This window comes from Symphodus melops, assembly GCF_947650265.1.
Source record: "Symphodus melops genome assembly, chromosome: 11".
In the NCBI taxonomy this organism is placed as follows: Eukaryota; Metazoa; Chordata; class Actinopteri; order Labriformes; family Labridae; genus Symphodus; species Symphodus melops.
The window spans coordinates 18,119,183-18,139,572 of NC_136701.1; the positions used below are offsets into that span (position 1 = coordinate 18,119,183).

A 20,390-nucleotide genomic window follows, 5' to 3' on the forward strand; every position below is an offset into this window, starting at 1 on the left:
ACAGCATTTCAGTTGTTGGTCAGTGAGCCTTGGCAGGGCGGGGAATACCTCAGTGAAAGTGTGTTCCTACATTACCATATGTGGGAGCTATTATTTACACAACATCAGTGTCAAAGTATGGACAGCATTCTTGGCAAATGATTCAGTCTTGCAGTGGGCGGGGGGAAGGGATTTACTTACAACCTGCTATATCGTTAATTTGTCAAACCAAAGTCATTAAAAGAATCATGTTTTTTAGTGACTCATGTTACAATGTGCTGCCCCACTTTCTGCATGGAAAACTCTCCAGCGTTTAATCTTGTTTCTGACTTTATTTTTACTTGCCAGAAGTACTGCCTTCCAATATTGACTGAAACCCCCGACTGAATTTAAATGAGGCTTTGTGGGCTTTTAACCAAAGGGAGCTACGACTTACTGCTTCCTTGTTGCAGCAAAGCTTTCCCCGTGGCATGTGTGTAACAACTGCAAAAAATATAAACTGTAGCTTCTTGTTCTCAATATCCTAAAAGTTACAAAAGTTACATTTGTATTGAAGATGGACCTCAATGCACGTCAGGGATAAAATTACCTGCATTTTTTACTTGCAGAAGATTTTTTTATATACAAATTACTGGCGCTGCAAAGATTAGTTCAAACTTCCAAAGATTAATCACCAACTGACTGATTGAGACTGACTGATGATTTTAGTATTCTTTTAGTCAAATAAGTCAAGTTTTTGCTGGTTCCAGCTCATAGAATATTTTTTGTTAATTATTAGTTATTTTCTTTGGCCTTTATGACAGCAGATGAACAATCTTTGGGTTTGAATCGTTGATTGAACAAAATGTTAGTAGCAGCGCAAGACATTTAGATTAAATGTCAAAATGTGTGTTCCTGCTGTTCAAGTTTGTTTTTATTTAGTTTTTTGAGTGATGAAAGTCAGTTTAGACCACTTTACAAAAACATACTTAAAATAGCTTGGATTTAAACAGTGTCTTTCAAGGGATCCAAGTATACTTTACATCGACGCAGTCTGAGTCAACCCCTTGTTTACTGGGCTAGTTGCAAAGAAAGGTGACACAATACATGCACAGCCTAAACAATGAGCTCAAAATCGCATTGTATGGGGTCAGGTGAATATTCAGCTCCAGGTCTTGTGAGTAAGATTACAACTCAGCTGGTAGTTTTAGTCTATCACATGCCTCTTTCATTTGGACTGCAGCCTTTCATAAGTGGGTTATTTAAACATTTACTTCTGCTTTTTGTTGGGTGTACTCAGCCCATTGTGTATAATTGCTTGTCTTGATAAACACACTTTATACTATTAAGATGTGGGAACTGTTGATGATGTGGGAACTCAATATTTACTGATGTAATGCAATTTGAAATGAATAAAAGTTGATCAGATAAGAGCAACAATTGACAAAAAAAGGTGTCTTTGTCTTCAGATCAGCCACCGAGGACCGCAGCATATTCTGACACCATGTTCACTGCTCCCGTTGTTTTAAATATAACAGAGACGATAGACAGAATGAGAGATGTAAGTGAGAATCAATGTGCAAAACAGGATCAATAAAAACAGTAAGAAAGTCAAACCATTTTAAGGAATGACAAACACAAAGGAGAAAATGTTTCCATTAGAAAAAAAAAAAAAAGGAAAAAAAAGAGGTTCACTACAAGAGCAGGACCAGAGACAAAGAACAAAAGCCGAGAGCGACAAACGAAAACAAGATGGTTTAATGTGAAGATGTAGCTAACACTGAAGGACTATGGTGAGAAGTACAACATTAGGACTAAATAATTAGGGAAAGGGTCGACAGCAAAACAAGAAAATCTTGAAATAGACATAGGAGTGTTTGAATGCAAGACGAGGCAAAGGAGGAAGTATCCCATCTGTGAGCTTGTGACAGTCACAGCGCTGACAGAAGAGAGAGGGGAGTCATTCATAAAAGCAGCACATGACTGTTACATACTTGTACTGCTTTGACCTCGATTGTCTGAACCACAATTGACTTTAAAGTTCTCTGGCACACAAATACAGGTATTTATTTCCTTGAAGAGCCCGACAATGAAATCCCTGTGATCAGTTCTAATCATGTTACAGTTTCAAAAGAGGGCTTCTTTGAAATGACTCACCTAGTTATGTTTCACGGGTATGTAAATACAAACTGTGACCAAAAAACTCCACCCACACAAACTTCTTTCCAATCAAGAAAAAAAAAAAAAAGGGCTTCACCACAAACCCGTTCGCGTTCATTATATAACATTGACCTCAAATGATAGAATCAATCCTCTTCTTCACCACGCTGCCTGATCCTAACACAACAGACTTGTTCTCTCAATCTGTGGGTCTCTTTGAGCTGAGAAACAGCCACAGGTTGACAACCCACCACAAAAATGTAAACAAACAACAACACAAGCAAACAATGCTCTCCATCCTCAACCAACAATACCATGCTCATTTGGATGCACACAAACCTGGTTAAACATGACCAACTCCTACCTGGGCATCGTGGCGAGTCTGCCAGTCTTTCCCCAGCCCTCCCTCTCTCTCTCTCTTCTCTCCTCTCTTAGCCAAAGCAGTCTAAGAATAGCGGTGAACTAAATTCACACAACAACATGAGACTGTCAGGTGATCACAGGAGCACTGTGAGCGCTGGACGCTACAGAGGCAGCAACAGTAGTGAGCCCGGACTGCTGACTGCCCGAAAGTGCTGTGATAAGAGGGAGCAACAGTGGGGATTTGTTTGTGAGTCGTTTCTTAATCCCGCTCTTTTTTTGTTCCTCTCTCCTTTGTGCTCCTCTGTTTATTCCTTTATCTTTCTCTATTGAATAAACAAAAGAAAATATATCTGTGAATGTCAAATTCATCCTTCGAACAACTACAGGGGAAGATTTCTAGAAGTTGATTTCTCTTTAACTCTTCTTTTACATAAAAAATGATTATGGTTAGAATATTGACAAGAGCATGATTAATGACATATGTAGAAAAGAGAGTAGAAAGTCTAGTATACCTGGTATAAGCAAGTACATCAAGCACAAAAACAATCCAAACTGAAAAAAAGAACATGAGCCTTTCATTAAATAATTTTACCATGAGGTTAAAAAAAAAAGTATGAAAAAGAAAATGACATGGAATCCTTTAATTCAATTTGAAATGTGGCATTTTCACACCCAACCTACTTGATCAAGTGGCGGCTACCTTCATGTTGATGCATTTTAATTTCTCAACGTCACTTGGCTGGAATGTATTCCAGTAAAGGTCACAACTGAGCAAAAAGGTTTTCTTGACTGACATCAGCCTACTTACTGACCTCAAAGAGCCCTTGCTCGCTCTCTCTCTCTCTCTCTCTCTCTCTCCACTGCTACTGGAACATCTGGGAATGTTTGTAAGTTTGTGTGTGCGCTTGTGTGAGCGTGATTGTGTGTTAGTGTTTTTGAGAGACAGTTACATAAATATCCCCTCAGTCTCAGCTGTGTGACGTTCTTCCGGCTGTTTAGGTTTCTAGTAAGTTCAACATGCTTATGAAAGCAGCAAAAGTTGAGTCTTGTTACAATGCATTTATACAGTAAGCAACTAATTATCAAGAATTCTTACTGATATACTTGTTCTGTTATTTAGATCAGTGGTCAGCAACTGATGGGTCAGACACCTAAAGGGGGTCTGGGAGCTGTCAAAAACTCTGAAGTGCTTTTTAAACATGTTAGTTTTGTTTGGTGTTGTTTTTAATATAGTGACATTTATTACAGCTATTAATCATGCTTAAATGTTAGCGACGTGTAGCCTATCTCATTTTTGAGCAGTCAGGCTACTTTTCCATGACAAGAGGGAATTATCTCTGTAAGATACTCATCGCTGAAGTAACCCATCTTATCTCTTGAATCTCTCGACTCATAACTCATGTTCTGCATGTACACTCTCAAATCACATACCATGTATTCTCACATCTGTCTGCGCGTCAATCTAAATTATTACATGTAGAGAAAGCAGAAATTAGCACATTAATGTAAATATAAAGCACTATATGGACTCATTACATAACTCAGATCCAGGGACACTTTGCTGTACTTTCTTTTCCTTGATCATTATTTGTTATACTTAGTACTGAGACTACGTCGAGGAGCTGTCCCACACAGCCTGTAAGCACCTGACTGCTACATACCTGTCCGTTTCTGGTTTTGTAGCATTTGGGACTTCTGCATTCCAGCACTCACATGACTCTGAGTAAGTAAAGAAGCTGCAACACCCAAATGCTACAGCTCTGGTCACATTCAAAATACGACAATTAACCGGTTGATTGAGGAGTCCTAGCCTAAGGTGTAAATCAAATGAAATCAATCCATACATTCACAGTCAAAAGTCCAACTGAAGGTTGCGGTTATCTGGCTGAGGATTTAGTTGGTGATAATCATGCCATGCCAAAGTCTCAAAGAAACAAATTTTTAAGGTGAACAAGTTAGAACAAATTTACTTTTTTTTTTAAATATTCAAGTATTTTCATTTTCAAGATTCCTCTGCTTAATACTTGCCTCAAGATAGAAGCTTTGTGAAAAGGGAAATGAATGAATATGCCTTATCTGATGACTTTGCGTACAGTACTACTCGTCTTCTGAATCAGCACCACATGACAGTCAGGGAGTGCTGAGAGAGATGAGCATATGACTGTCTTCCGAAGAATCATGTTAACTTATCGTTGAACTCATAAGCAGGACTGACGCCTATGTAGAAATCAGGATGTCAATGTTGCTTTCAAAGTGAAACGCATCACAAGACTGTATGCATAAAATCCACAGTGTGACCACTGCAACAAGTAGTACACATGTCAATGTTCTTTCCTCTTTGCTCCATTTGGTTATTAAAGGCACAGAAAATGTCATAAAGAATTGCTGAGCCTTAAAGCAAAGTGATTACACTGTCAGTCATCTGATCATGCCTTTCTTATGAACAACCTTTTCCACCTTCTCACTGTCATTCATCTCTCCCTCGTTTCACATCGAGAGGCTGGAAGTAGGCTAATTAGGCGACTTTTTGGTTTGACTTTTAAAATCCCAGCAGACTTGGTTCTCACACGGTTGCATGTCTGTGGAGGTCTAATGCCAAGTCACAGTCTCTGTGCTGTCAATCACTCTTTGATCACCTAAACAAAGTGTGATGGACAAGTTTTTGAACTCTTAAATTTATCTTCAAGTTTCAAGTGGCATTTGGATGAACACGAAATATATCTTTTGATATGTCATCCAAAGAATCCTTGCAAATACAAAACTGTATACATTCATACTTGCAGAGAAGATACCTTCAATGTTGAGAAGAAAACAACAAAAATAATGTACTTTTCTAAATCTAAGTCTTAAATATTTCCAATGAAGGTCAGTATTATTGCATTGCAAATGAAAAAATAACTCATGAAGATCAAAACATTGATCCACAGTTTAATCGATAAATAAACGCACCAATAAAAAAAAAAGGAAAAGAAAGTCAAGAAATAAACGGCTAAAAAACTTTTCTCAAGAGCTATTTACATTCTAATACAACACCTGAAAATAATTTGTGCTCACTCATACTTTTCACTTCTGTTTGGAGTCATGACTCCTAACAGAGTATCATATACTCTACATAGTATATAAAGCTAAGTTTGTAAAGTATCAGAGCCTGCAGCTCTAATATGAAAAGTTCTAGTGAGCTTTCTGCCCGTGCGGCGTGTAACAGCTAGGAAGGATGCGATTAATCGAACATTGTAGTACCAGTTGTTAGCAGAGACTTTTTTTTTTTTTCCGAGCAACTCTTCACTATTTGCCCAAGTTGTTTTCGGTTACCGTAGTTCAAGTCAGCATTGCATGCACCATGTCAACCAGGAAAAGGGCTGTTTGAAGTACCTTGATAAAAAAAGAGCCAACAAAGTGACGTGCGAGATATGCGACAGTAAACTTGCAGGTCATAGAAATGAATGGCCTGTTTAACAAACAAGTGCTCAAAGCACAAGGAGAAACCATGAAACAAACAACAGGCAGTCTCAGGTCACATCATTTGCTAACTATGTTGGCACATGTTGCAACGATAGCAGAGCTGATAAAAACCAAAAAAATGGTGTCTGTAGATATGATACCATTAAGTTTAGTGAAAGGAGAACAGCTACGAGAGTGGAAAAGCTGTGTGAGGAAACCACATCTGATCGGCCACATGTCTACAACGTGGTAGTTACTGCAGACTGTGGCTGCATGATATTTGAAAACTGCTTCGCTACATGTGATATGAAAAGGACAGGTAGCAGAAAAATATGAAAATCAAACCAAATAAGTACAGTCTTCCTTTTTTATTAGGCCTGAATAATATTTAATAAATTGCACAGTGTGTTACTTAGATCAATAATTGGATTTAAAAAAAAAAAAAAAAAAAGAAGCGTAATAAACAGAACTATGACACATGAACTGTGACACTGGAAAACAATCACCAATAAACATGTCGGTTTATTACTATAAAGTGTATAGTGAGAACTGTATAATATGGTTACTAATTACAAGCTGAGAAGTTCTCCTTTTATCGTTTGTCATTTACCAGTTTACTGTCATTTAGATAGGACCCACAATTGTCAACGTCAACTAACTCATTACGCAGATCTAAAGAAATAAAATGCAATATGTTTTGTCCCATGTCCTCAAAAACAGGACATGCAGGCCTAATTAAATGTTAAGCCGACATACTATCACTCACCAGAAAGCTTCCACCCATGTGTAATGTGTGTGTGGCTTTTACGTAAAACTATATCTTTACAATGACCCTGCAGTTCTAAGAAGCCAGAGTGTGGCTACTTAAAATAGCCCTGATAGGAACCTGATGACAGTCACCGTCTTTACCGAACCCTGGCAGGCCTGCAGCTTTTACACCTTCCCAGAAGAAAAAGAAGCCTTGCAATGAAAGTGCAAACCTAATATAAATCTATGACGCTAACAAGCTTTAAAATACTCAAGTAACACAAATACAGTGTGAAACAAACACACCTCACTCTACTTGTCTAGCTTGTAGCTTTATGACAGTCACTGAAAAAGGAGCCATGTGATCTTCTCACAAACATGAAAGCCGAAGATTGATGAAAGTCTCACATGACACACAGAGTTATGAAAGTACGCAGTACAGGGAGGAAGCCACGCCAGTCAGAAACCGAGACACTACTTATCAAGTAAACGACCAGGGAATAAGCACAGCTATACATAAATTTAATGTGGCATAAAATTGTGTTACACAGTATGCAACAGCATGTATTTTTCCTAGAGGGAGGAGGAATGGGAGATATGGTGAGCAGCATATACAACCACATGTTTCCAACAAATATTAAATTGCGATTATAAAAATGTATTAGGTAAACGCTATTTTGGTTTTGAATAATGTCATATACAGGAGTACATACAACAATAAAAGGCACATTTACCTATTATCATTGAAGGTTAAATAATTCAGAAGGACTATAATCAGTATCACCTTACAGGTAAAATCGATAACAATATAATGGTTACAGTCAGGGAAGTTCCCTTACAGACAGTGGCCAGAGGCAGCCAGTCCAGGTAGAGTGGCTGTAAGTGGGGAGGACAAATCTATTGGCTGACAAAGAGGCCACTGCAGGATGAGCCAAGAGCTCTGATTGTAATGTACAGTATGCTGCCCCTGTCAGTTGCTGCAGCCAGGGAAACAGGAGAGGGTTTTTAGGCTTTTATCCCAGGGTCAGCCAGCCTGCGGGCCTCTGTGGTATTCTGGAGGGCACAGGGCTGTGCTATGAAATCCACTTAGTGTGATGTATTATACAAGGCATCGGTAACAAATGGGCTAACGTCTTAAAAGGGAAAAATTAAGTTGAGTGTACTGGGTATTTGGCTCTTCTACATTATAATGATTCAATCCACAGATTTAAGGGGTGTCTTTTATTGTGCAAGTATTTTACATGTATTTTAATTAAGGACAACCTCCCTCAGTTTTAATGGATGTCTTTCGAGCCTTACTTGGAATGGATTGCGACACCTATATAGCTTGCTAAATCCCTGATATTTGCTGTCTTACAAATCATCCTAGTGATGATGCTGAGCATGTTTTTTTAAAACATTCCTTCTTAGCTCAAGTGCAGAATATAATGCATGTTTATCTGCAGTATGACAGCCAATGATTTAACCTCTCCTATCCCTTGTTGATCATGTAATATGAAATCCAGTTCTCTAGCTCTCCTATTTTTTTAACATGTTCTACTTTTTCTATAATTCTAACCTTTTCCATCTATTCTTTATTTACGTCTTACAGGATCATCTAAGCTTCAATTTTACAGTAAATCAGATGATCTCTTCCTTATCAGAAAAAAAGTCTCTCTTTTTCAAATATTCTCTCATCCACCAAAATCTTGTTGACTTAAATGTCTGACTGTATTCAACAATACCCTGCAATTCAATTATTCTCTTCATCCATCAGCCTTTCCTCTTGCCTTCGTGTTCAAGTAGTCATGCTCTCTCCAGAGCAATCCATGCCTAATGAATGGAGAGCTCATGCACAAGGTATGAAGAGCACAGCTGACTATAAGTTAACAACCACCTGCTTCTTGACTGCTCGAGGAATAAAGCCAGCCAACCGCAAACGCAGTTCTGAGCACCTTGATGGCCATGGAACGTCTGCTGGCACAGACATGAGGCCAAAGAGCATAAAGCCCCACAACAAGGAGGTAAGATTTCAGGTCCATTGGTTAATATACCCAGCATTGGTGACAGCAGGCTTATAGCAAGATTTTCCAGTCCAAGTGTGTTTAAAAAGAGCTTTTCCCCATGGTGGCAGACCTGACCCTGACCCAGAATGTGTGGTGGGAACATACACAGGGAAACTGAGTAAACTCAGGGAGCATAGCTTGTCATACTTGCCAGGTAATGGATGATCATTTAAGTTGATTTTGGTCTGAAAGTATTTGAATAGCAGGTTCTTTTGCTTTACCTACATGGACATTCTTAACTTAACTTAAAAGAAAAAAAGTGACACAATACTTTAAATAACGCTCAATAAAAAAAAGCAGCAGACCATCAAGAGTAACCTACACTCCTGTTACATTTACCCTTTCACACACATAACCATATGATCACACAGGCTTTTTCACCAAGTGCCAGGCTGTTCATCAGCATCTATTCTAAGCACATTGATGAACATACAGGTGCTGATGAACTTCAGGGGCAATTTTGGGATTGGTGTGGCGTTCAAGAGCCACAGAATGAACAGCCAAACTGTGAATTATTGAACAATCTACTCCACCTCTGAGCCTCAAAAAGCTTTGAGGACACTGTTTAAATGTCAAACAGTAATATCAAAACAGATGCTTCTCATGATTGGGAAAAGGCTTTTTCCCCCCCTGCAATAATGAAAAATGTATACAAGACTTTGATCTATTGGATGTGAGCGTTTTAATATTTATTATATAATCATTATTTAGGTATACTTCACACCAACAGTTAACACTGTTTCCTTTTCTAAATGTGTATTTAAAGTTACTCTTGTTTTGTACTCATTAGTTGACATGAGACACGTGGTAACGTTTAACACTATATTGAAGACCTATCTCTCATTTACTCTGGGCATCCCTTGTTACAGTATGACACTGTATGGTTCTCCCATTTAACGACAGACGCTTTAAACACAAGCCATCATATAGATAATTTAAATCGTGCATCCTCAGAGGGCAGGCAGCCTATCTGGGCTGAAGTTAAAGTTTGAAGAGGACCTTTGGGTCATCAGCGGTCGACTCAAGTGATCATATGTGGTTCATCCTCCTCTGATGGACGACACTGAGCGGAGGATGGTCACAGTCCGGTCACAGGGCTGGGAGAAGCCAGATTTACTTTATTCAGAGTTATCGTGGCTATAATAGCACTAGAGAGATCAAAGAGTGTAGGGTCAGGGCTGCCTCGCCGTTTTTTTCTATATAACACGCAGGTTTATTTACCGTTAAAGAAACACAAGATGGGCACGAGGGAGACAAAGGAGAAAACGGGACAGTGCTTTTGCAACTTCGAAGCAAATAAAACCAATAATTCGGGAATGACGTGACCGTATAGTAGCTCACTTAAATATGAAAACCACGCTTGCAGCATTGTTTGTGTTCATGCGCATAAAAAAAAAAAAAACTTACGAGCCGAGTCCCAACAAACGGCGGCGCGTGCGACCAGACGGGCTAACGTCTGGCTGCTAGCATTAGCATGTAAGCTAAGCTCACAAACAGGCTCACCCACAGTGTATGGGGCTCAACACGTATCCCACGCGTCTCTGCCTTTTACAGACATGCTTTGTACCACTACAAAATACACAGTGACCGTGTCTTTATTTGCGTTGTATTTTTTTAAGTCACCACGCTAAACTGTATCCTGCTTGTATACACCAGTCATAAATAACATTAGCGCACGCACGTACAACGTTGCACATAAACTACATACACACATACACAAACGCACACACACAAAATAGATACCTGAAAGCTGGGTCCTCTTTGCTACATCTCGAGGGCGGCGACGAAAATGCATTTCTCTTGTTGAAAAGTTTCTGGAAGAGAGTTGGAGGCATTTTGTACCAAATAAAGTCGGTACAGAAGGTCTCTTTTTTTCTCTCAAATCCACGAGCAAATCTTGTTCCTTGTAACTGTCTCCATGGGTGTCACAGTCATATGACAGGCATTAGTCACGGGAGCTGCTTGGTAACCCACTACATTTTTCTGATTGGCTAAAAGGACGCTGCTGCTACTATAAATTATCTGATTGGCTGTTATTTTTGGCTCGGCACCACGTGGTCAATGGATTTGCTGTGTTGATGTTTTGTCGGGAATCGTGACAGCATGAAATGTATTCACTGAAATCATACGTGTGTATGCTGAGCAGCTCGCAAGACAGAAAATCCACATGAAAAATAAGTGAAGTCTGAAAGTACAAGCTACACAACAAGATTCAATAATTTGTGTCGCCTTCCTTTTTTTTTTTATTGTAAATGTAGTCATGTTTGCCATTGCTTCACTATGCTAAAATGTCTGTAATGTAAAAAGACAAATTTAAAAAAGAAAATACAAATATAGGAAACGGGACCAAACAAAACAGTGTTTATACATTAACATGTCCCTTACATTTTTTAAATAATTGAAATAACAAAAAGGAAAAATATTTACAAACTTTACATACATTCAAATAAAAATGTCTATAACTGGAAAAGACAGCAATAACAATACAGTAGTGACATCTAGTGGTCATATTGCTGCAGACATCTGTTAGGAAACATTTAAGTAAACAAAAACAAAGGACTCGTTTGAGTTTTTTAAAGTGAACAAATACATATAAATACTTATTTTTTTTTATAAGCAGATGATTTCGAGGAATCTATTTAGATACTGTGATAAGTATGCTCAGGTGTCCACATAAAGGGTAGTGTGGGGAAACCCTTTAAATAAACTGAATTTAGCATCACAATTCATTTCCCATGTCAACATTTAAAGAGCATCATACACTTGTCACAAATCAGAACAGACTAATGTTGCACAATATTTACACATACATACCAGCACTACCCTTTAGATAGTTGCAGAAAGCCCAAGTCTATACATATTATTTGACCCTAGAGCTTTTGTGTTTAGCTGTAAGAGGAAATAAAGCTACACTCCTGAGTCTGGTAGCTCTTTCTTTCATACTTTGAAAGAACGCATCGCTGTCACCGTCATTGCCAAGGTCAAAAAATGTGACCGTCTCAGAACTATTTTCTGAAAGCGTTTTCAGTGACTCCATCAGACCTGCTGTGTCTTCTTTGAAACTACTTTCACCTGCTCTCGATATGTCTACATCAGGGTTATGCTCATCAGTCACAATGGCTGTTCCAACTGGTTCATTGGTGTAGTGAGGGCTTAATTTGTCAGCAGGTCTGTGTTTTGCTTCAGAGGTTTCAGAGATGATTGGACTTTTGAACCACACCTTCTTCTTGTACAAAATGGGCCGTCTGTTTGTTAGCTGGGGAAGTAAATGTACTTTTGATTCAAACAAGAAAAACAAGTTAAAAAAAATGTAATAAATAACTACGGTACGTGACTTCCTTACTTTTGGTGGAGTTTTACTGTTGGAGGCTTGATCTAAAATATGAAGATAATAAAGCACAACAAAACCAATAAGAAAGAACATTTCCTTTAAAAAGAACAATCTTTATGGTGAAAAAAGGCCCACAAAACTGAAAATCCTAAGAAATCGGGTACATTAATAAAATCCTTTATTAAACAGGGATGCGTCTACAGCTTTTATCTGCCGTTTTTTCTCACCATGAACTTTGTTTGCAAATAACCTAGAAAGTCATTTTATTTGCATTATTATTTTTGGAGCATTCCAAATATTTCATTACATGCATTTGAAATTTGAGCTTCATGAAAAAAATCTCACTGCAATGATGCATTTAAATGTAGATTATTTGATTACGATAAACTTAATGAGTTTTACCTGGGTCTTTATGTAGCTTGGTCTCAGCGTCAGCTCCTCCACTTTGACTTCACAGGGTGATAAAAAAAAACAAAAAAAAAACAGTTGAGATAGCATGCAGCTAGACTATTTCCTGGTGTTGGCCATGTAAAGACCCCCAAATCTAAAAGGTATAAGCATTCAATGTATGATCATGAATTGTGAGAAATTGCTCTTTAAAACAATGCTTTAAATGACATTTCCAGTAAGTTCAGCTTGCAAACTTACTTGGTCTCACTCTTCTTTTCAGCAAGAATCAAAGAGACATCTGCAGACAGAGGATTTGTCATTATATATATATATATATATATATATATATATATATATATATATATATAATTATTCAGAAATGTTGTTTTCGAGTTAAAAATGGGAATTTCATTGTCTAGCCTTGAATACTAATATAGGATTTTCTCATACTATTACCGATGTTTGACAGGTTGGGGGGCTGGAGCATGTGAATGCTCTCAGCATGGCTCACATCCAGTAAGGTGGAGTTTTTTTTGTAAGAGCAGAGACCCAGGTCATCCTTGGTAATGGGTAAAATCAATGCCTCCACTGTTAAAGAAGAAAAAAAATACTAGAACAAACTAACCATATCTGATTGTGGATTATTAAATGTACACACACCATAGCTCTCTTTCCTGAAGATCTCTGGGGAGGGAAGGCTGCTGGAAGACGAAGAAGAAGAGGAATAATAATAATCTTCCTCATCATCATCTGAGCTGAAAGTTGAGGATGAGTCCAGGCTTGAGGATGTGATGCTGTATGGAGTCACTCCCGAATTGTCTTGAACTGGTGTTGCAATATACTTCAAAGCCACATGATCAGCTGGCTTCACATTTGTTGGGTGACCTGACCCTGAATTGCAGTACACAGCTTTGAAGCTAGTCTGTGTGTACAAATGGTAAGCATTACACAGTTAGAGTTAAACAGAAAACAGATTTTAATAAACAACATTTAAGTAAAATATGACATTCCAAAAACAGCTGTGTGATAGAGCTATTTATGCAGGAAGATGGATTAAGTCAGGGTTTGCTTATTGGAGGTTTGTTAATGCTCCATTGCTTCTACCCTGCCCATAATACTTCCCATATAAGAGGGCACTTTATGCAAATAAAGAATTATCATGATTCACTATAAGCTTAAAAATAGAAAAGAATATACCCACCGAGGCCGGGTTATTTGTCCTGACAGTGGAAACATTTGTCTCTTCCGACCCAGGTTCCTCTCTGATTGCTTCATGATGCCTTATGGCCAGAAATTTCCTGCAAGCTGAAACATTTAGATCCATAATAGAGGGAGACAGCGCGGTTCATAAGTGTCACCTTTCTACTAATTTTGGATCAATTAACTACAAAGCACGTATCATATGAAAGACGAGTATTACGAATATCAAGTTGTTAAAAGTTAATGCTAACAACAGTTAAATAGGCTACCTGTAGGCCTTATGTTGAAGTTCATGTAGCTTATTGTGTGTGCACGAGTGCGTGTGTTTAATTGCAAGAATAAGCCTTGTTTTTCTTACCGTAACCTTTTCTCAGGGATGGTTTCACAGGTGTGTCTTGCTTGTTGGGGAATCCTCTGTCACGACTGAGTTTCACACGGCGCTTGCATCCAACCATTTCCTAATTAAGTTAAAGTTTCAATTTCAGACAATGAACAGTCACTTTAAAAATACGCCTTCAAAATTATGAGAGGCCTTTTGACAACATATGAGCTATATTTAAGTAGATAACACTTACAGAGTTTGGATAAAAAAAAATATCTGGCAGGATGCAATGCATATAATGGTAACTTCGATCTCTTTCGGTCTCTTTGCGGTGCTTAGCAACCGAACACACCTGCAGTCAATCTGCCAATCAGCTGTTAGTGACGATTAGCCTCAATACGAAATCTGCTTCAATTATAGACGATGGCCCTGTCAATGAACGGTATCTAAATTTTAGTTGAAAGTTGAAGTTATATAAAATTTCCAATAATAATACCTACTTTCAGTTAGTCCGATGTGGTATAACGCCAATACTGTGGCAAAACCAGTCATACATGTCACATGTTCTCACAAATTAGACTTGTAATTAGAAATTCAAACTTTCCAGCTAATAATTTTCCCTTTTATGTCAAAATTAGATTTTTTTTCATGCCAACCGTCTGCTATGACTTTCTGGTTCCTAATTCCAAATTTGTTCTTTTCTAATATTTGAGAATTTTATCTGATAGTTTTCTCTGTAGGCTATAGGACTGTGAATAATTATGCTATTCGGGATATTTTCATGATCGTGGTAACTTTTAAACCTGTTTTAAATCATTGTACTGACAGAGCTGGGCTTCCTCGCAATTAAAATTTAATACATATCATAGGCTACATTCTCTAAAAGGCTTTTACTGAAGTCTTGGTTTGTTTACCTAGATGCAGCTAGGGTTGGGTAGGTGTATATAACCATATAGTAAATGGCCTGTATGGATACATATATTGATAATTTAAAGTAAGATTTCAGATCTCTGATGGTCAAAGCATGTAACTAGATATTTGTATCTACAAAAATGTTACAGTTGATATTTTGTGATTTTAAGCAAGTGTGCAACTGAGTACCTCTTACAGATGTACTGTTTTTTACACCTCTTTCAAAGAAATGCTGGGTCTTTCAGGGAAGGTCAAAAAATAAAGCCTGTTTTCAAACACTATTTAAGACATAAAGAAAAACGGACGGAAACACGTTTAAAATCATTCCAGAGTATCTTTTATTTCAACACCTGTGTCCACATTACCCACCCTCCCTCATCCCGATTGCTGCACTCAATCATTACAAGGATATGGTGCTGATTCCATTTTACAGCAGAATAGATAAATAAATAGGTACAATTCATCTCACTACACGCAAAAAGAGAAAAAAAAATCCATTCAAACCACTGATTTAATAAATATGCTAACATCTAGCTGTCCTCAGTTATGTACATCCACATTGTTTATGCTTTGGGACGGTAATCAACTTAAAAAGCCTATACATTACCCCTACGTGTAAACCCTCAAAAAACATTTTTCATTTGTTTTAAAAGTTGATCGTTGTTCTGTTTTCCTTCAGTTAGAGAAATCCATCAGCTTTGCCTACATTACAAAGCCTTGCACTAGCAGCAGTGGCTGTGGGTAGCTGAATACATCCTGTTTTTAATGGCCACAAAAAAAATATCAGTATTTTTCCAGTCAGATACAATCGGTCCCAGCATTACAGGGCAAACTGCATGCATTGCCCTGAGCCCTGGTTTTGCATTATATTTTTTTTCTGTAACCTGACATACTAGTGTGCAAAGATGAAAGTAAAGAAAGTTGATTGAACCAACTGCAAAATGTGATCTCTAATTATTGTTACAGTACGGCCATTCCTCCATATAAACAAGGAGCATGCATGCTTAACTGCTGATTGTAGCCGCATAGAGATCACTTCATGATTGAGTAAATGCATGTTTTGTGATGTGGCCCAAACATTCAGATGCTCCACATGGAACAGAGTGGACAGCAGTGTTTTGTAAGGCAGGAGCTGCGACTCGCTCTACCTTATTGGCTTATTTAGACCTTGAACAGGAGGACGTGTTGTTGGTCTAAATATCCAATGCCTGGGTTAAACACAAGTCTAATAACCATTTAATGTTCAATAAAATTAAAAATAAACTGTGTGATTGAAGTTAAGTCCGTTTTCCACAAGGTGTCAGCATTATCACAGCTCTAGATTTTACCTTGAGCTACTCTATAAACAAAGACATCACGATTGCTGTCGTAAAACTGGATAAACGTTGCGTTTGGCTGGTGGGTTTGAACTGATGGTGGAGAGAAGAGAAGCAGACTGAGGGTGCTGATGAGTTTCTGGTGCTGGGAAAAGAGCATTTTGAAGGTTTGTTTTGGTGGAAAATCAGGAAGCAACTGAAACACCAGAATGAAAATAAATAACATAAAAAGTGAAATACAACATACATGTATATTTCCCTTCGTTTGTATGAATTCAGTGTGATAATTAAATGAAAAACATATGTCAAAAGGGCAAATACTTGCTTTTTCCAAAACAAACACATGTTTTTCATTGTGATTAACTATTCCACGCCACATTAAATCAAATTAGGACACAGAAAATGAAGTGAATAGGTGTATTGTGCATCAGTGTTGTCTCATGAAAAGCAGTTTCTGTACTAAACAAACAAATTATCCTGAAAAATAATCATTTATCCAATCACGATACAGGGTCTGGGTCAACAGAAAATTAATTGATGCTGGCATTAGACTAGGATGAATAGCCTACATTTTGCCATTGAACCAAACTGCTATTGTTTAAATCAAATACTGAAGCACTTTTTTTTTTACATGTCTTTAAAAAAAACCCTAACAGGTTCAATAAGCTATTTACATTTTGCTTTTACCTTTTGTTTCAATAATAAAAAAAAAAGTGACCATTGAACAGTCAGTAGATGTAAATATGTCATCTGTAAAACTGTTGCACACTTTCAAACAATTCAAGTTGTCCACTTTGCATTCATCAGTTTTTGCTGTAAGGTAACATGAATTAACCATTTATTAACCATACTTGGCATTGGGCCATAAAGTTGCCTCTGGGTATAAACACTGTTAGGAATGTAAAGGCCAGCCTTCTTTTCAATGTTCAAAGCTTTGATTGGACAAATGAATGTTTTTCATCTTGGCGCTGAAAGTGTCACAAACCGCTTCAAACTGACAGAGCTTTTTATTTTGTTCTGGTAGAGCTTTGCTGCCTTCTGCTATACAGCACTGAAATGTGATGCAAATGCAGACTAAAATCTAAATCATGTCCATTGTAACATATGCATTAACATAATTATGACGCAGTGAATGCATACATGGAAAGGTTACACATAACAATGTGTCTACTATTTCACCATAAATATTTGATTTCATTTGATTTCATTTGATTTATGCATTTTATATTTCATCTATAGTAGGACCAGATTTGGCTTTCTTTCCCAAAGCATTTTACATCGAAGGTGTCACATCTTTGTCCTATGGCAGCAGATGTTAGTGTGAAGATGCTTGAAGGAAAATAAGTTCTGCCAGGATTCACATGGAGATGCTGCTATAGAGTTGTTCAATCTTCCCCTTGAAAAACTCCTTCAGCTCCGGTCTCTTTGCCTTTAGTGTCGGAGTAAGGAGGCCGTTTTCAATGGAGAACATGTCATTGTGGATGTAGATGTTCTTCACCTTGAGAAAACAAAATGGAAAAGTAGAACAGATATTGGATGAAACCAAATTTTTAAAGATTTTCTCAAATGCTCCTGTAAACTTATTTGGTTTGATAAAACTATAAAGGAGTTAGAGTGCAAGTATATTTGCTCAGACGTGAGTAATTGTAAAAAAAATAAAAAATAAATAAACATTCTTTAGTTGACTGGTGTCAGCATTATTTCTTTCAGATGTCATCAGAAAAGATTTTTGTCTTTAATAACACCGTCTTTCAAATTCATTATGATACTATTAACAGGTCAAAGTATTGTCAAAGCTCATTTATAAACAGATTTAAAATACTAGTCTGCATTTTGTGAAAATGGCATAACTAAAGGACAACAGAAGGATTAAAGAGCAGAGCATTAAAAACAGACTTTAATTTACATTCATAAAGGGGTTTTTTTTTCTGCTGGAGGGACAAAGTTAATACTAACATATCTAAAAGAAAACACAAAAATATAGTAGGCCTATATTGTGTTTTTGCTAGATGTCAAACATGTAACTTCCTTCCGACCTGCTCAAAAGAGTGGAGGCCACTGGCTTTTCCCAGATGCACCAAATCTTCAAGGATTGCCTTCTTCAACTCCTGTTTACAAAGTAAAGTAAAAAAAGTAAGTTATCTTCCATAAAACTCTTCTCTTGTTACGGTGCCTTTTGCTAAGGGGCGTTCAAGCCGTGTGCCACCTACCGTGTTTTTACAGAGGTCTTTGTAGGTGCCTAAAATGCCTTTTTTCTTGGCCCACTCAGGCATAACTTCAGGGTCAGGAACAACAATTCCCACCAGACATGACTGGAGAGAGAGGAACACAACATGAAAAGGGTGTAATAATTTGGTGTAAAACTTAGCATCAGCTAGAGGATCATAAATGTCAATCATCAGAATGACAGTTTATTTACACTAATGGGATTCTGAAGGACATTCTTAAGGGGAGTATGTGCATAAAAATTATTACCTGCAGGCTGTCACCATGAACATAGAGCTGTGCCACAGGCTGACTCCTAATATAGATGTTCTCAATCTTCTCGGGGGAGATGTACTCGCCCTGTGCTAACTTGAAGATGTGCTTCTTCCTGTCAATAATCTTCAGTGTGCCATTCTACAGGACAGGGGAAACAGGAAGAGTCATGTGACAACCATGCTTTATTGAGAACATATGTCCTGTAATGTAAAAATGATGAGTTATCAAGCTTAAATAGTGGAGTGGACGTACAGGTAACCATTTTCCAATGTCTCCGGTGTGAAGCCAGCCCTCTGGATCCAGCGTCTCGGCTGTCCTCTCCGGGTCTTTGAGGTAGCCTTTAAACACATTTGGTCCCTTGACACAAACCTGGACGAGAAGTAGAGGAGAGTCAAAGATAAAAACACTGTATGTCTGATGATTTTTTTTATTTTTTTTGTGTAAACGAGGTTTGAAAAGTTAATACCTTTAATCAAAAATGTTCTTAACTTATGTGATACTCTTTTTCTCTAGATTTTGAAGAATTTTAAAATGGCCATAGAACTCAAATGTGTTAGTTGTAATGAAGTGTCTAGCCAAAGTCACATGGTAAAGATGTTAAAGTTAGTTCTCTGATATGTGTGATGAACATACAGTACAAACACACAGATGCAAACACAGTACACTCAAATTGTGTCTGTTTATTACCTCTCCCTCTCCCTTTGAGGAAAAGTAGTTCTTCTCAGGAACATCCACCAATCGGATGAGGTTACACGGGAGTGGAGCCCCCACGTGACCTAATCACGGGGACAAAACAGGCAGAAATAATTAAACAGGTCCCTTCTATTGAACTTTCCCACTGTATAATTCTCAAAATTTGAAAAGCATATAACACTATCCATTCTTTAACGGATTTTAATATTAACACAGTGATCTCAAAAACCTCATGATAAATCAAACAAATGTGTTTTCACCTTTCACCTAAAATTATGTCAGAAACTTTACGAAATAATGGCAGAAATTGCATTTGTCATATGTTATAATGTCAGTATATGTTTTGAAATTTCAAAACTGAACAGCAGAGGGTGATGCTAGACTGTATTAATGTCATTCAATAGTCCCTTCTGCCATGAAATGACTGGAGTCACTATGCTATTCATTATTAACTATGAACTACAGTAATACTCATACTAAGATTGGAAAAGCTGACTCACAGACTTTTTTTGAATCAATAAAAATGTCCTAAACTGACTCAAAGAACCTCCTTAAAGAAATGTAAAATGATCATTTTACGACTGGTTACAATAACTCCTTTTATCCAGATTACAAATATCTACATTTTATTTTTAACAGGAATGCATATTTGTCAGTGTGGTTTAAAGTATGTTCATATTTTTTAAGGTGACCATTCTTTAAACCACAGGTGAAATAGCTTTTTAGTTAGCTATTAAGAAACAAAGGAGTCCCTTTAAAATATGTTACTTTAGTTTAACTGGAGCTGAAAATCAAATACCCCCAGAGAAAAATACAATGCACCTGTTTTTAGAACATGTTATTGTATCGGGGTTCTTTGGAAAGTTACCACAGGTGCCTAGACGTTGGGCTGAACAATACAGCAAGCTAGCAAGTAAAAACAAGCTTTCATACTTTTTGTACCTATTTGTTGATGTTGGCAACCCCCCCATTATGAATGTGAATAATGTGACTTATTACTTCTATTTTCCCTGTCTCTCTCCCTTCCAAGT

General features: G+C 37.5%; 3 protein-coding genes across 6 annotated transcripts in view; all 3 read right to left on the reverse strand.

Moving 5' to 3' along the window:
- The window catches only part of fnip1 (folliculin interacting protein 1), a 36,564-nt gene extending 25,862 nt beyond the window's left edge, over window positions 1–10,702 (reverse strand). Inside the window, exon 1 of one of the 2 annotated variants that reach the window (XM_079355401.1) lies at window positions 10,458–10,702. In XM_079355401.1, the coding sequence (XP_079211527.1) occupies window positions 10,458–10,549 (92 nt within the window). In that variant the 5' untranslated portion in view covers window positions 10,550–10,702. The remainder of the gene's footprint in view (window positions 1–10,457) is intronic. The other variant, XM_079355402.1, reaches the window with a different exon arrangement.
- Window positions 10,703–12,206: 1,504 nt separating this feature from the next.
- Window positions 12,207–14,351, reverse strand: LOC306831348 (uncharacterized protein). 3 transcript variants are annotated; one of them, XM_079355405.1, is made up of 7 exons: window positions 14,211–14,350; window positions 13,994–14,093; window positions 13,637–13,740; window positions 13,096–13,357; window positions 12,892–13,023; window positions 12,694–12,733; window positions 12,207–12,494 (listed from the first exon to the last, which is right to left on the reverse strand). In XM_079355405.1, the coding sequence occupies exons 1-7, from the start codon at window positions 14,250–14,252 to the stop codon at window positions 12,434–12,436; spliced, it is 741 nt and encodes a 246-aa protein (XP_079211531.1). In that variant the 5' UTR covers window positions 14,253–14,350; the 3' UTR covers window positions 12,207–12,433. The 3 variants fall into 3 exon arrangements, with proteins under 3 accessions (XP_079211531.1, XP_079211533.1, XP_079211532.1); XM_079355406.1 differs by lacking the exon at window positions 12,207–12,494 and adding an exon at window positions 12,515–12,589 and having other exon boundaries at window positions 14,211–14,351; XM_079355407.1 differs by having other exon boundaries at window positions 13,994–14,351.
- Window positions 14,352–15,171: 820 nt separating this feature from the next.
- acsl6 (acyl-CoA synthetase long chain family member 6) overlaps window positions 15,172–20,390 on the reverse strand; it is a 31,528-nt gene continuing 26,309 nt past the window's right edge. Inside the window, exons 16-21 of the mRNA XM_079355701.1 lie at window positions 19,354–19,442; window positions 18,919–19,035; window positions 18,661–18,804; window positions 18,396–18,497; window positions 18,222–18,293; window positions 15,172–17,683 (exon numbers count right to left, since the gene is read on the reverse strand). Of these exons, the coding sequence (XP_079211827.1) occupies window positions 17,543–17,683; window positions 18,222–18,293; window positions 18,396–18,497; window positions 18,661–18,804; window positions 18,919–19,035; window positions 19,354–19,442 (665 nt within the window). The 3' untranslated portion in view covers window positions 15,172–17,542. The remainder of the gene's footprint in view (window positions 17,684–18,221; window positions 18,294–18,395; window positions 18,498–18,660; window positions 18,805–18,918; window positions 19,036–19,353; window positions 19,443–20,390) is intronic.

Bases quoted from the DNA above. Each gene is read 5' to 3' on its own strand.
- LOC306831348 (XM_079355405.1), bottom strand. From the start codon at position 14,252: ATGCATTGCATCCTGCCAGATATTTTTTTTTATCCAAACTCT. The intron at 13,358-13,636 runs GTGGGTATATTC...TTGTACACACAG, and splicing joins GGACAAATAACCCGGCCTCG to ACTAGCTTCAAAGCTGTGTA. The intron at 12,495-12,693 runs GTAAGTTTGCAA...CACCCTGTGAAG, and splicing joins GAAAAGAAGAGTGAGACCAA to TCAAAGTGGAGGAGCTGACG.